The following is a 17168-nucleotide window of genomic DNA, read 5'->3' on the forward strand; positions in this document are numbered from 1 at the left end:
TTAGCTATATTATTAAATAACTATGTCTTGTTGTGAATAATGCTTGAATAATTATCTATGTTTTTGACTAGCTACTGCTTATGCTTGAAACCACATCATAGATTTGTACATAATTTTTGGTTGGGAATTAACTGAATTTCACAATTCCGCAAAAGCAGTTATTATTCAAGTGACATTATCATTGAACCTTGAAAATTTTATTTTCCAAGTTTAATATGGATGGCAAATGAATTAATGTTTTAATTGCAAATTTTCGAAACAAATAGGTATTGACTCCTCAAGTTCCATCTGCCATGTAGTGAACATGGCTATTTTTCTCTAAGAATAAAGAAAAAGAAAAGTCTTGCTATCTATAAAGTCTTGAATTTGATAATTTTTCTTCTCCTTCCCATTTAACTGCTCTAATTACAAATGTGTTTCATAATGAGTTTGACGTGAAGAAATCACATCTTGTCAGACAATGAATACAAATTATTTTCTGTGTGAGCATTTGTTGGACCATATTCCAGGACATCTGATGATATTCAAGATTCCTTCCAGCCTTGTCAATCCCGGAACAGACTAAGCAGACTAAGGAAATACAGTTGCACAATTCAAAGCATCCTTTTTTTTTTTTTTTTTTTTTGAGACGGAGTCTCGCAGTCGCCCAGGCTGGAGTGCAGTGGCCGGATCTCAGCTCACTGCAAGCTCCGCCTCCCGGGTTTATGCCATTCTCCTGCCTCAGCCTCCCGAGTAGCTGGGACTACAGGCGCCCGCCAACTCGCCCGGCTAGTTTTTTCTATTTTTTAGTAGAGACGGGGTTTCGCCGTGTTAGCCAGGATGGTCTCGATCTCCTGACCTCGCGATCCACCCGTCTCGGCCTCCCATTTTTTTCTTTTTTTTAAGACGGAGTCTCGCTCTGTCGCCCAGACTGGAGTGCAGTGGCCGGATCTCAGCTCACTGCAAGCTCCGCCTCCCGGGTTTACGCCATTCTCCTGCCTCAGCCTCCCGAGTAGCTGGGACTACAGGCACCCGCCACCTCGCCCGGCTAGTTTTTTGTATTTTTTTAGTAGAGACGGGGTTTCACCGTGTTAGCCAGGATGGTCTCGAACTCCTGACCTCGTGATCCGCCCGTCTCGGCCTCCCAAAGTGCTACAGGTATCATTCCTGGACACTGAAGCTCCTGGCAATGCTTTGCCTTAAATGCACTAAGGGGGTGCATTTAAAAGACAGACAATCTATACCACACACCAGACTACTTCCTGTGCCGAAGGGAGTCTAGAGTTCTGCATACTCAGTTAAGAGTTTAAACAGATGTTCTTGTTAAAATTCATTTAAATGTAAAGTCATACTTTTATATTTCTTACTGTCCCTAAGAATTTCAGAAGCCATCGGATTTTTTTTTTTTTTTTTTTTTTGAGACAGGGTCTTGCTCTGTTGGCCAAGCTGGCATGCAGTGGCAAGATCATGGCTTACTGCGGCCTCAGACTCCTGGGCACGTGAGATCCTCCCACCTTAGCCTCCCAAGTAGCTGGGACTACAGGCATCCACCATCAAGCTTGGCTAATGTTTTTGAAATTTTTATTCATAGAGAAAAGATCTCACCATGTTCCCCAGGCTGGTCTCAAACTCCTGGCCTCAAGCAATTCTCCAACCTTGGCCTCCCAAGTGCTGGGGTTACAAGTGTGAGCTATGTACCCAGCCAACATAGGATATTTTTGCACACCCTCAAATTGTATGACAAAATCAAATTGTGATAAAGCTCTACCCAAATTACCTGCTTAAAAGCTCCTGTTGTTCACTGTGATTTCTTTTCCCTAGGGACATGTGAAACACGTTGGGAAAAAATCTAAAAACTCACCCACACACCCTTGCCCATCCTGTGGGGCTTGAAAGCCCTGATAACAGAGGCAGCGGAAGGAGCCAGCTGTATTATCACAAAACCCGTGACTGTCACACACAGTGTTGTTGACACATTCATCAATATCTGCAAAAAAGACATGGAACATCAGACACAAAACAAACACAGGCTGACAAACACCAGATATTAATGGATAAACAGAGGCACTCAACACATCCCGATTAGTGTGTGATGATGAAATGAACATGTCTACACAGATAACAGCTTTTAAAACATTTTACATATAAATAAAATGTTTTGATGAAAATGATTTAACAGTCAAAATATTGGGTTCTATGAAAAAAACATTTACTACTTTTCCTTAGGAAATGTTTTTAGACTGAAATGACTGCTGCAAGTGCCACGCCCAGTATTACCTAAATGTTTTCAACTCTTTTTTTTTTTTTTTTTTTTTTGAGACGGAGTCTCGCTCTGTCGCCCAGGCTGGAGTGCAGTGGCCGGATCTCAGCTCACTGCAAGCTCCGCCTCCCGGGTTTACGCCATTCTCCTGCCTCAGCCTCCCGAGTAGCTGGGACTACAGGCGCCCGCCACCTCGCCCGGCTAGTTTTTTGTATTTTTTAGTAGAGACGGGGTTTCACCGTGTTAGCCAGGATGGTCTCGAACTCCTGACCTCGTGATCCGCCCGTCTCGGCCTCCCAAAGTGCTGGGATTACAGGCTTGAGCCACCGCGCCCGGCCAAATGTTTTCAACTCTTGATTGCCAAGGAGCCTTATATTCCTACAGAGAAAATATGTGAAAATATTGTCACTTGTTTGAGTTGCAGTAAATGCTAATAGTATTTGCATCTGATAGTTACAGGTGGAAATGAGCAATGGTTTACTTAACCTTGTGGATAACATTGATCCAGACTACACAACATCCTCAGGAAGTCAAGAGAGTCTGATGAAGTCAGCAGGGTAGTCGGTCAGTCCCAGTGCCATAAGAAAACATTTTATGCCACCAATTTACAACCACTCAAGGTCCTAACCCTGCAGGCTGCTCCAGCTGATTGGCTGACTCGCCAATTCATTTTGTTCTCCACAAACCTAATGAGTGACCTTGTGCCTTTTTTTCTCATTAATAAAAATGTTCTTATAAAAGTGATGCCTCAATTGTAAAGTTACAACAGACTTTTAGATAGAATTCTTCTTTATCCTTACAATTAGTAATTTTCTTTTCCCTTCTTTCCTTCCTGTTCTCCTTGGGCACTGCCACATCTTACACCACCCATCGCCTGGTACTCTGCTCTCTCTGCCCCGGACTTAACAGTCATGCCACATGCAAGTTTTTGGAGAAACAATTAAGAAAATGTTAATGACAGCATCCAAATATATGTGAAGAAGATTGCACTTTAATGTTCAAATAATGAAATCAGATAACAAATGTTAAAGAAAATGACAAGTCCAAGTTCACTTGACAGAGTTTAGTTTGGGGATAGTATTAATAAAATTGAGCATTTTCTTATTTATTTATTTATTTATTTTTGAGACAGAGTCTCGCTCTGTCACCCAGGCTGGTGTGCAGTGGTGTAATCTCAGCTCACTGCAAGTTCCACCTCCCCTGGGTTCAGGCCATTCTCCTGCCTCAGCCTCCCGAGTAGCTGGGACTACAGGCGCTAACCACCACGCCCGGCTCATTTTTTGTATTTTTAGTGGAGATGGGGTTTCACCATGTTAGCCAGGATGGTCTCGATCTCCTGACCTCGTGATCTGCCTGCCTTAGCCTCCCAAAGTGCTGGGATTACAGGCGTGAGCCACCACGCCCGGCCACATTTTCTCTTTTAAACTGTATTTTCCCAACTCAAAACAAACAGAAAACCTACGTCCCTTCTCCTTTCTGGGCGGGGCTCCTTCTCCCACCCAGACCGGTCTCTGCCTCACAGTCCCACCTGCTTATCCTTCTCGACATCTCCAGTTATTCCTCCCCTGGATCCTAACCTCACTACTGCCTTCAAAAATGTCACAATTGCTTGAAAATCGCTTTCACCTGATCATATCATCGCCCATTGTGCTTTTCTTCTCCTTGGGCACTGCCACATCTCACACCACCCATCGCCTGGTACTCTATTCTCTCTGCCCCTGGGCTTAACAGTCATGCCAAAATGTAAGTTTTTGGAGAAACAATTAAGAAAATGTAATGACAGCATCCAAATATATGTGGAGAAGATTGTACTTCTATGTTCAAATAATGAAAGCAGGTAACAAATGCTAAAGAAAATGACAAGTTCAATTTCACTTGACAGAATTTAGTTTGCGGGGAAGTAAACTTTTTGTATCACTGCAAAATATCTCAAAGGATTGTCTATACTCATTGTCTTTATTTCCTATTACAGTCTATCTGTAAATGGAAACAATAGTATCAATATGAATAATATTAATAATATCGGTAAGTTTCTACAATTACTGGGAACATTAAACAAAATAACACATACAAAGTGCTTTGAAGACTGCCTGGCATGTAACGCAGGGAGGCATCAAAGATAGTACACATCAACCTTATTATTATTATTACTACTACTATTCCTCTTCCTCCTCTTCCTCCTCCTCAATGGCCTACAATCTTAATTCCTAACTCTTTATCCCACTGAGACACCTATGAGAAAAAGCACCAATGATCAGCTCATCATTAAATCTCATGATCATCTTCTGGTCAGTTATCTCAGACCTCCAAGTCAGGGTGAATGCCCACTCCTTGAACACTCTCCTCCCCCATTCAGTGACAGAATGTTCTTCTTGTTCTACCTTGAGCTTGTCCTTGCCCTCTGGCAGCCTGAAGGTGGGTGTCTGTCAAGGATCTGGCCCCCCCTGAAATCTGCTGTGTGCTTGGCACTCCCCTCTTTCAGCCTTCCCACACTCTCCCAGTTTCAGTGACCATGCTCTTTGGGATAAATCCTCCATCCTCCTCTCCAGCCAAGATTCTTCCCTGGAGCACATTTCTTGCTTTTTTTTTTTGAGACGGAGTCTCGCTCTGTCGCCCAGGCTGGAGTGCAGTGGCACGATCTTGGCTCACTGCAAACTCCACCTATCGGGTTCACACCATTCTCCTGCCTCAGCCTCCCAAGTAGCTGGGACTACAGGCGCTTGCCACCACGCCTGGCTAATTTTTGGTATTTTTAGTAGAGACAGGGTGCAAGCACATTTCTTAATCATCTCCATTGGATCTTCTGCCATGAACTTAAACTTATCAAGCCTAAAGCTGTATTTGCTGTCTTCCTACTAAACTCCATTTCCTGACTTTGGTGACTTGAATTAAAATATCAGTGAAGCCCGGTGCGGTGGTTCATGCCTGTAATACCAGCACTTTGGGAGACCTAGGTGGGCGGATCACCTGAGGTCGGGAGTTCGAGACCAGCCTGAACAACTTGGAGAAACCCCTTATCTACTAAAAATACAAAATAGCAGCGCATGGTGGCACATGACTGTAATCCCAGCTACTTGGGAGGCTGAGGCAGGAGAATTGCTTGAACCTGGGAGGCAGAGGATACAGTGAGCCGAGATCACGTCATTGCACTCTAGACTGGGCCACAAGAGTGAAACTCAGTCTAAAAAAAAAAAAAAAAAAAAAAAAAAAAGGACAAATCAATGAAATTATTTCCAATCTAAAAAATGAATCTCCGTTACAACACTAAACACAAAAAAGACACTCAATAAATCTGTTCTGATTGATTTTCAATGTCAGCATGAGGCTGAGATCACAATTTATTTGATCACAACTGTGAGGAGGAACTGCATCAGGTCACCAAATCATTTAACACAGGCCACTGCTGATTGTAGACTTTCTGAGATGGGCATACGTCAAAGAGATTATTTATATTATTCATTGAACCACAGGATTTAAGGCCTGGAAAGAAACTTGGAAACGCTTCAATTACCACATACATACTGATGATTTCCCAGTCTTTCTCATAAATTTACCTCTGTCCTTTAGAACCACTTATCTAATACCTGTTGGATATATTCATAACAAATGAATTTATTATCACTCCCCTCCTCATCTCAACTCCATTTCTCCTATTTCCTTCACCAGCAAATCCAACCTGTCACCCAAACCAGAACTCTTCATATCACCCTTCACTTTCTCCCATTCTCTGTCCTTCCCTGTCATGCCGTCTTTACTACCATTCCTGATACTCACACTCTTGGTGGGTCATCTTCCCATCTCCAGTCTTGCCTCCCTCCCTCTATCCATTCTCCACGTAAGACTGCCAATGTGCTCTATGTGCTCTCTGCAAAATGCAAACTCACCAGTACCATTCCCTTGCTCAGAGTGTTCAGAATCTCTTCTTGGCTAAAGGGTAACCATACTCCTTAGTAGGGCATGGACCACCCTTCCTTCTCTGCCTCCTGCCTATATGTCTGGCCACAGTTTCCAGACAATCTCGTTCCCAATTTGCACTCTGGCTCAATTAGCATACTAGAGGTCTCTGAAAGCCTCTAATTTTAATTAGTGGCTTCATTAGTGAGCTGCTTCCCCGAACAGGTGAGTATGTTTTGCTCAGAATAAGGAAGAAGGAAGTCAACAAGAGAAGGACATGTTAAGAAACTAAGACAAAGAAGCACTTTCCTAAAAATGCAAAACCAAAAACTGAAGAATATATCTGAAAAATATGTTTTAATTTTTAAAATACATTTAATTTTTCATGGACTTGGTGCATACTCCTTCCGTCTCTGGAATCTCCATGCCACCCCTTTCCCCCGGACTTACTCAGAAATGCCTTTTGGCCTTTCAGGAGTCAGCCCAAGGGACATCTCCTCTGCAGCACCTTCTTTAACTACTCCACGAGCAGATCTCAGGGCCTCTCCTCTCTGCTCCCAGAGCATTCTGTGCCACTGCTGTGCTTATCGAGGGCTATTTCTCAAGGTGGGGAACCTCTAACTTGACCTCACCAGCAACTTACTTCCCTACTAAAACGAGTGGAAGGATAGCAAAGGAGGAGAAAGAGAAGGTAGCACCAGAAACCTGGTGGCTTTTCAGTCCAGATTCTTGAAGGAAAATCTCTTGCTTTCCTTTTTATTAATTCTATGCAATTACAGCAGATGATGATTTCTTGTTACTGTGCACAGGAACCAAATAATTGACCTGAAGGTGAACAAGCCCCAAGCCAGTTATGAATTACTGGGCGTCTTGCAGTCTCAGACTTACTGTAACAGTGATTAACCGAGAAAGTTTAGATGAGCAATATTTTGGATTTGAATGAATAGGAAAAAATAACGTTGAATGCCTGCTGGAAACTAGCTCTTCAGCAACTAATATTTTATAAAAATGATATAATGTAACTCTCAGCAGTTTCATGTTTTCAACAATGAGGTGAGGTAATAGCTTAATAAGAGGGCATTTGCTTCACTTTAATGACCGCTACAAGAAAAAACATTATTTCATTCGAATTTTCTTTGATGATGTGAGCTCTCTGAGATATTTTTCCATTGTTAGTTCTGTATATACATACCATGAAAAGAACTGCTACAATTAAGAGTAATTCTAGAGAAATAAAGCTAAATGTTAAGAAAATCCACTACATTAGAGTAGAAGTCCCAGCAAGACTAAATGAACAAGTGAAAGCCATCCTTTTTTGCTAAAGTTGAATTTGGAAGATGAAACTATATTTTGAATCATCCAAATATTATATGTTTTCGCTTAATAAAGGGTGATTCTGTTAAAACTACTGAAGCAATTTTGCTTAGGTATCTGTAAGGGCCATGCATGATACTATCGGTAATACTATCCAACGGGTTAGTGATTATAGGCGTGATTTGTCTAGTGATCAATTGTCAATTGTCAATCCAGAAAAATCAGGTGTGGTATTACAAAAATTGCTGATTCATCATGCAAGTGTTTGCTATTTATACTTTACTGAAGAAGGCAGATATAAATATTGATATTTCAATGGAAATAAAGTCAAGAAAGAATTACACACACCAAGGAGAATCGATCCCTGATGTGAATTTCCCAATAAAAAATTACATAAACATCAGAAAGAAAAACAGAACATAGTTCTGGGTGATGGGAACTACCAGTGGCTCATTTAAAAAGTAGCAATGTTGTCAATGACTAACAGACCCACACTTTCGAGGGTCTTTATGGATCTACTTGGCAGATCCATTTTCCTTGTCCATATGCTTTTTACTTAAGACATTTTCTCAATGAACCAAAAGTTTTTAAAAACCTACTGATTGTATTCAGGGAGTGTACATACGAGAGAACCCAAACCCATGCACTCCCGAATTCTCAAATAAAGGTGTAAGGCCAGACACCTGTGTCACCTTCTCATTTACGTAAAGTGAACTATGAAATAAAGAACAAGTATGGAAAGAAGGCAGGGTTTTCTAAAAGAGGTTGGGGTCATGTAAACCTTGTTTAAGAACCAAAAAATTAAAAGTGTTTTAATTTTAAGAACTCATCGCTAAAATTCATAACGAATCTCAACGGTTCCATTAGGTATCTTGTATTACATGCAGAAAAGTCTATGTGTATCTACATATATTCTGAAAACTATGTATATTGGAGAGAAAGGGATATTTGTGTCTATTTCATTAGTAAAATAATTTGGTGTTCTTTTTTTCAGATATATTCTTCAGTTTTTGGTTTTGCATTTTTAGGAAAGTGCTTCTTCATCTTAGTTTCTCAACATTTCCTTCTCTTATTTTGTTGACTTCCTTCTTCCTTATTCTGAGCAAAACATACTCACCTATTAGGGGAAGCAGCTCACTAATGAGCTTTCCTTCTGCCACCAGGATGCTCCAGAGAAGTGGACAGTGGGAATGGGAGTGTCTTTTTGGTAATGGATAATTCATAGGAAAATTTCCACAGCTACTGCAGAGTTGTGAAGAAATGGCCTTCCTGTCTTAGAACATTTTTAGATGAATCATATGGTCCATTTTGACTTAAAGGAAACCTGAAGATTATCCAGTTCAGCCTCTTCATTTTAATAACCAGAAAACTGAGGGCTAGAAAGGGGAAGTGACTTTCCTCAAGGTTACACAGTTAGTTAGCGGGAGAGTTGGCAGAGGAACAGGGCCTGGTCCGAGAACAATCTTCTGAATCTGTTTGTGGTTCCAGCCATCACATTCTCTTACCTGTCACCATGATGATGGTTTTATAAGGTTGGTCCTAAATGGTGAAGAGAACTAACCAAACTGTGAGCCCAACAAGCACACTGGAGTTTGTCCACTACGAAGATGGAGGTCAGAACACACCATCTGTTACTCTTCAACTCATCAGTTACTGGCTTCTAGTTTTAACAAGTCTTCTTGTCCTTAAATAAGACTTAGGCATCTTTGTCCTTTAACACAAGAAATATCACCATACTTGAAATCTAGATACTAGAGCTACTGTGGGTCATGAAGAGGATATTTTTGTAGAAGACCCTTGGAAGAAAGCACATCAGGCACCCATGGTTGCAAGTCTCAGGAGGTCCCAGGACTTAGACAGGACCATACCTAGCAACGGTGTTCCTGGATCTCTTCATAAGAGGAAAATGGCCCACTATTTTAGCTCAGAACTTCCTAACCAACTGGAATTGGTTAAGTATTTGGTGCCAGAATCTTAGGAAAACAGGTCCAAAGAAAAGGGGCTTACACTGGAAATGCAGCCCTCACACTCCTTTCTGAAAGGAACGGAAGCCGGCTAGGAGAGAGTAAATCTCAGCCAAGAAGTGGGATTGAAAGATGTTAAACCAGCTGAATAGCTGCCCAAAAGAATTTTAAAATGGCATGGCTGCTGGCCCATAAGCGATTAAAGTCTCTCTCACAGCACAGGAGGGAAGCCAGCATTAAGCAGAAGATGAGCACAAGGCCTAAAGAAAGAAAATAAAATTTAGCCAATAGGAAATTAAAAACTGGATTTGGAGATGGTCCAGACAATACAATAGGATATGGAAAGATCCTTTTAAAAAAGGTCCACTGAGGTCTGGCAACATCGACAAGGCTGGGGAATATAGCCCATATGTGTTATGGAAAATAACTTTGTTCTAGGAGATGGGAATAGGCCAGAAACAGCAGACGACGTCCCTGGGCTGAGTCTGACTACCATGCTATACCTTGACAGAGAAGGGCAGGAAGAAAACACGGGGACCTTGATGGTCACCAGTCTGTTCTGAAAGCTAGCAGCCTAAGATAAGCAATAAGAAATGACATAGGTAACAAGTTGTTTGAAATTCAACTTTCCCATAATTGCCTTCTAGAAAAGAAGACCAATGAGATATATATATATATATTTTTTTTCTAGCATGGAGATGTACTACTTTCAAAAACATGTACTTACTTATTTATTTATTTTAGAGACAGAGTCTCACTCTGTTGCCCACACTACAGAGCAGTGCCATGATCATAGCTCACTGCAGCCTCAACTTCCTAGGCTCAGGCAATCCTCCTACCTCAGCCTCTCAAATAGCGGGGACCACAGGTATGTGCTACCATGCCTGGCAATTCTTTTTTTTTAATTTTTAGTAGAGATGAGGTCTCATTATGTTGCCCAGGCTGATCTCAAACTCCTGGGCTCAAGTGATCCTCCCACCTTGGCCAACCAGTGCTGGGATTACAGGTGTGAGCCACCACACCCAGCCTACTTAAATTATTCTGTAAAAATCACCCAGACAAGCCTCAATCCTATAGTCCAGAGAAACTAAACCAAAACTTTGCTCCATTTTTGTCAACCACTATATAGACAACAGGTATTCAACACCTATAAAGACATCCTAATGGAAACCAACCTAAAAATCACATATATCATCCTAGTTACCCAAAAATATGGCAGTCATCCTTGATTACTGCTCCACATCCAGTCACCACATCCTTCTGATTTTATCTTTTGGTTATATCTCCAGTCTCTCCTTTCCTCTCCAACCTTACTTAAGGACACATTATCTTTCACTCGAATTCCTGCAATGGCTTCCAAACTGAGTTTTGTGCTTTCAGACACTCACTGAAGACCCCAAATTCATCTCCCATAATGATAGAATAACTGAAATAGTCCAATCAAATAGTTCTCTGCTTAAACCTCTTCAGTTTTCTTCCATGGGTAATGGCATAAAGGCCTTTGCCACATGCTATCTGATCTTGCCCACACTTGGGTGCTCAAGTTATTTGCTTTTCCATCTGGCCTCTGCCCCTGCATCACCTTCTTTCCCTCTCTGTTGGATCATTCCATATTTCTTACTCCTTTTTAACAGCCAAGGTTCTTGACCTATCTACACATGCTATGTTTACTCCATCAGTTCTCATTCATTCTTGAGTGGCTCCTGAATACAAGATCACTGAAACTGCACCTGATAAGGTCACTATTTTGTAAAACCCAAAGGATTCTTCTTGTCCTCTTAGTAGAGCTCTCAGTAGTATTCAATGTAGTTGACCACTCTCTCCTTCTTGAAGAACTCTTTTCCCTTGGATTCTATAGTACCATATCCTCCTATGTTTCCTCTTACTCCCTGGACTACTACAGGGTCTCTTTTACTTGACCCCTACATGTTGGAGTTTCTCCGAGCTTAGTTCCAGACCTTCTTTTTTTCTCATTCTATGATCTCTCTTGGTGGCCTCACCCATTCTGATGGTTTCCAATATGGTCTAGATCTAATGATTTCCAGTTTTTATCTCCAGACTAGACTTCTCTTCTGAACATTAGAATTAACTTGATCCAATTCCCTGTGGGACACACCCACATGGATTTTCACAGGCAACTCTAATTTAGTATAACCAAATCACTCTGTTGATCTTTACAAATAAATTGCTTCTTTTTTTTTTTTTTTCTTTTACCATGTCAGCAAATAATGCCACCAAATACCAACTTTCTAAAGCCAGGACCTATGACCTCTCTTCAACAGTTCTTCTCCTCCATGTCCTACATCCGGTTCAACTCTGTGTTCTAAACTGGCACTAGGCTCTATCTCCAAAGCATTTTTTGAGTCATTCATTTCTCTCCATCACGTTGCCACTGCTCTAGCCTGAGCTACCAATATGTCTGGCCTGAGCTATTATAACAATATCCTAGAAGATATCCTGAGTTTTCTCCTGCTCCTCTAATCCCATTGCCAAAAAGTAACTTGGAAAACAGAAACACTGTACTTAAAAAAATATAAATTACTGAACTGAATCAAATAAAAGACTCCACTCATTATAAAGAACACAATCATTTTCTGTACCACTAAGAAAGAAAAAAAAAAACTCTACAAATAAAACTATTTTGCACTGCTTTTTAAAAATCACTTCAACCGTAGGAAGTGCCTTAGTATTAAAGGTGAAAAAATGTGCATCTTTTCAGAAAGAGGAAATATAGTATATCACTGTCCTGCTCCGAATCTATCAGTCTATTTCAATTACACTTAGAATAACACCCAAACTCTTTATATTTCCTGTGAGAAGTTGCAAATTCTGTTCCTGCCTCCCCAGCCCTACCCTTGCTGAGCCTCTCTCTCCCATCTGAGTACTAATGAGGCCCGACCCTGCTCAGCTTTCAAGATCAGATAAGAGATGTATTTAGGGATGGCTATAGATTACACCTCCTCTCTCAGGACCAGGCATGGCCTTTTCCACTCCCTAGAGCGCACCAAGTTCTCTGTCTCAGAGGCTTTGCCCTGAGCTCAGCTCAAACGCTCTTTCTTTAGAGAGATCCTTTAGTCAAAACAGTCTTCCCTCCTCCTCCCTCTCATTAATCCTATTCTTCCCTTCATACTAGTGCAATTTGTGGTCATATACTTTTTGGAAAGCTTATTTGTTTACTGCTTGTTCCCTGCATATGCAGGTCCCAGATGGCAGAACCCATGTCTGTTTTGCTCATCGATGTATGTCCATAGTCTAGAATGAGGTCTGGCACATAATAGGTATGCAATGAATACTTGTTTGGTGCAAGCAAGCAAGCAAGTCCTCTGCAATCCAGCCCTTGCCTACCTCTTCCGCGATACCTTACACAGTACATCACTTTTCCCCTCACATGTTCAACCAAAACTTATTTACTTACAGTGTCCCTAATCCTATGCAATATTTCATGTTTCCAAATCTTAGCTTGTGGCATTTATTCTGCACACTCCCTCCTATTGCATCTATGTTATAGTTTTTACCCAGATAACTTTCATCTGTCCTCCAAGCCCTTTAGGGCTCAGTGGGAGACTCCTGGAAGCTTTCTTGACCCAACCTTATGCTGAAAAATGTGTCTACTCATACAACCTCTTGTTGTCCCTCCATAAATATTTATGAAGACTCTAAAAAGATGAAACATCACCAAAACCACAGCACAGAACAAAGAACCACTACAGCATGGAGCTGGGCTAGAAAAATAATTGGTGACCCAGCCAATTATCATCTCATTCAACAGCAATGGTTACATTAAAGCTGCATGGAAGGTAGTTTTAAAAATGGGATTTACAATGTAGGAACTTGTATTAGAAATTATCAAAGGCAGGCTTGAAAACCTCTCCAGAAGGAAGATAACAAAATGATGAGCAAGAAAATGTTTAGGCCAGGCACAATGACTTACGCCCATAATCCCAGCACTTCGGGAGGTCGAGATGGGCGGATCACCTGAGGTCAGGAGTTCGAGACCAACCTGGCCAACATGGTGAACCTTTAACAAAAATACAAAAATTAGCCAGGCGTGGTGGTGGGTACCTGTGATCCCAGCTACTCGAGAAGCTGAGGTAGGAGAATCGCTTGAACCCTGGAGGCGGAGGTTGCAGTGAGCAGAGATCACACCATTGCACTCCAGCCTGGGAGACAAAAGCGAAACTCCGTTTAAAAAAAAAAAAAAAAAAAAAGCAGCCGGGCGTGGTGGCTCACGCCTGTAATCCCAGCACTTTGGGAGGCCAAGGCGGGCAGATCACGAGGTCAGGAGATCGAGACCATCCTGGCTAACACGCTGAAACCCCGTCTCTACTAAAAGTACAAAAAAATTAGCCAGGTGTGGTGGTGGGTGCCTGTAGTCCCAGCTACTCGGGAGGCTGAGGCAGGAGAATGGCGTGAACCTGGAAGGCCGAGCTTGCAGTGAGCCAAGATCACGCCACTGCACTCTAGCCTGGGCGACTGAGCAAGACTCCATCTCAAAAAAAAAAAAAAAAAAAGCTCAATTTTATATTTTAGATGTATGAAAGACTTAAATATAAAATAATACCATAAGAGATAAAATACTATAAGAAATACAGATAAATACACAAAAGTGATTACAATAGAATAGGAAAATAACAAAGAGCAGTTAAAACAATAAAAGCACTATAAAATTAAAAGGCAAATTAAAGAATGAGGGAACTATCTGTAAAACATTGATAAATGATTATTATACTTAATACACATAATCAGTTAGAAAACACTAATATTCTACCTCAGGCAAAAAAAAAAAACATTGTGAGAAGAAAGTAGCTAGATATACAAGTGGTCAGCCTCACTGATAATAAATGCAAGTTGGCCAGGTACGGTGGCTCACGCCTGTAATCCCAGCACTTTGGGAGGCCGAGGTGGGCGGATCACAAGATCAGGAGATTGAGACCATCCTGGCTGGTCTATATACATACACACATTGTTTTCAAGCAGACAAAGGACTATTTACTAAAATTCATAATATTCTGTGCCATAACAAATTTCAAGGATTGAAGTCATTTAGAGTATATTCTCTGGCCATAGTGGTTTTAAGGCAGAAATCAGTAACAAAAAGTTAATCAGAAAATACCCAAACATCTGGATATTAAGCAAAACACTTCTAAATAATTCATTGGTCAAAGGAAAAAAATGACAATGAACTTTAGAAATATTTTATGTAAATAACAAAATACAACATATCAAAACTTGTGGATTCAGATAAAGGCATTCTTAGAAGTAAATACATACCTATAAATACAAACATTAGAAGATTGATAATCTAATGATTTAAATATCTACTTCAAGTAGTTAGAGATAAAGACAATTTAAACCCCAAAATGTAAATATAAAAAATATAGAAAAAATAATAGATATAAAAGCAAAAATTAATAAAATGGAAAACAAACAGAAGAAAATCAATAGAAGTTGTTTCTTTGAAATGACTAATAACCCTAGGAAAACTGATCAAGGGTGAAACAGAAGCACAAATTTCTGAAATTTTAAAAAAGACATCACTACATATATACAGAGACGAGGATATTATAAATAACTGTGCAAATAAACATGAAATTTTACCTAAATGGATAAATTCCTCGAAAAACAAAACTCACTGAAACTGACATGAAAAGTCAAAAGCCTGAATATTATTTTATCTACTAATGAAATCTTAACTGCAATTTAAAAACCTTTATAACGCATAGGCACAAAAACAAAACAAAGCAAAAACAAACATTCCAGGCACAAATGGCCTTACTGGTGAGTTCTTCAAATATTTTTTTTTTTTTTTGAGACCATGATAGAGAAAACATGAGTCCAGAAAAGCAAAGCAACAAAATAGATATTGTCTGGGTCCCTGAATTATAGACCTATATTATCAGCCCTAGATTACTGAAGCTTAGACTGCTATAAGGAAAACAAATTTTTATCTTGTTTTAAAATCCAGTCAGCGTAATTCACCACATTAACAGAGTAAAGAAGAAAATAACGTAATCATTTAAATAGATGCAGAAAAACCATCTGTTAAAATTCAAAACCAAGCATGATAAAGAACATTAGCGGCCGGGCGTGGTGGCTCAAGCCTGTAATCCCAGCACTTTGGGAGGCCGAGGTGGGCGGATCACAAGGTCAGGAGATCGAGACCATCCTGGCTAACACGGTGAAACCCTGTCTCTACTAAAAAATACAAAAAAAAAACTAGCCGGGCGAGGTGGCGGGCGCCTGTAGTCCCAGCTACTCGGGAGGCTGAGGCAGGAGAATGCCGTGAACCCGGGAGGCGGAGCTTGCAGTGAGCTGAGATCTGGCCAGTGCACTCCAGCTTGGGTGACAGAGCGAGACTCTGTCTCAAAAAAAAAAAAAAAAAAAGAACATTAGCAAACCAGACATATAAGGGAACTTCTTTATCTGATAAAGAATATCTGTTAAGAAAAAAAAACCTATGGCAAGCATCATATTAAATGTCTTCACTGCTGCTATCAGGTAAGAGACAAGCAAGCTGTCACCAATTCTAGTCAACATTGCAGTAGAGGTCCTAGACGGTACAGGAAGACACGAAAAGGAAAGAAAAATATGTTTATCAGAAGAGAAGGAATAAAACTAGCAATGCTTACACAACATAATTGTATATGTAGGAGATGCAAAGAAATCTGCATATAAACTGCTAGAATTAACAAGTAGATTTAGCAAGGTCATGGATACAAGTTCAATGTACAATAATCAAATTTAGCTCTATATACTAGTAACAAACAATTATAAGGGTAAAAAAATTTTTAATACCATTCACAACCACATGCAAATATTGAAGACCTAGGAATCAGTCTTAAATAAGCTGTGCAAGACTTTATACAAAAATCTCCAACAAAACACTAAGACAAATGAAAGAAACCCTAATAGAGGGGTGTGTGGTGTGTCGTATTCACAGATTAGATGACTCAATACTGTAAAATGCCAACCCTCCCCAAATTGATCTATTGATCCAACTCAATTCCAATCAAAATCCCCGCAGAGTCTTGTAAAAATTGATCACCCGATTATAACATTTTTTTTTTTTTTCTGACGGAGTCTCGCTCTGTCGCCCAGGCTGGAGTGCAGTGGCCGGATCTCAGCTCACTGCAAGCTCCTCCTCCCGGGTTTACGCCATTCTCCTGCCTCAGCCTCCCAAGTAGCTGGGACTACAGGCGCCCGCCACCTCGCCCAGCTAGTTTTTTTTTTTGTACTTTTCAGTAGAGATGGGGTTTCACCATGTTAGCCAGGATGGTCTCGATCTCCTGACCTCGTGATCCGCCCGTCTTGGCCTCCCAAAGTGCTGAGATTACAGGCTTGAGCCACCATGCCCAGCCCCGATTATAACATTTATATAGAAATGCAAAGGGCCAAGAATAGCTGTGACAATCTCAAGAACAGAAGTAAAGAATTTAGAATTGACAGCACAAAACATTAAAATTCATTATAAAGCTACTGTAACTAAGACAATGTACTACTGGTACAAAGACAGATAAACCTATTAAATAATATGAATAATACAGAAATATAGTCATACTTATCTGACCCCATGGTTAATAAAAAAGTTTCAGATTAGTGGGAAAAAGGCACTCTTTTCAATAAATAGTGATGACCTAATTTGATGTCCATTTAGGAAATGAAGAAATCTTGACCCCTATTTCTCACCATATGCAAAAAAATCTCAGGGGCCTTACAAATCCAAACTTAAAATGTAAAACAATAAAGCTTTTAGAAGA

At 40.4% G+C, this 17168-nt stretch overlaps 1 protein-coding gene across 10 annotated transcripts in view; it reads right to left on the minus strand.

Annotated features, from left to right (window-relative positions):
• Positions 1-17168, minus strand: part of LTBP1 (latent transforming growth factor beta binding protein 1) — a 479251-nt gene that overhangs the window by 59734 nt on the left and 402349 nt on the right. For 6 of the 10 annotated variants that reach the window (XM_033176071.1, XM_033176068.1, XM_033176067.1 and 3 more), the window contains one exon: positions 1841-1966. The exons of the other annotated variants lie outside the window; for them this stretch is intronic. In XM_033176071.1, coding sequence (XP_033031962.1) covers positions 1841-1966 — 126 coding nt within the window. The remainder of the gene's footprint in view (positions 1-1840; positions 1967-17168) is intronic. 10 annotated transcript variants of the gene reach the window in all.

The sequence above is a fragment of the Trachypithecus francoisi genome, unplaced genomic scaffold (genome assembly GCF_009764315.1).
Source record: "Trachypithecus francoisi isolate TF-2019V2 unplaced genomic scaffold, Tfra_2.0 Lachesis_group17, whole genome shotgun sequence".
In the NCBI taxonomy this organism is placed as follows: domain Eukaryota; kingdom Metazoa; phylum Chordata; class Mammalia; order Primates; family Cercopithecidae; genus Trachypithecus; species Trachypithecus francoisi.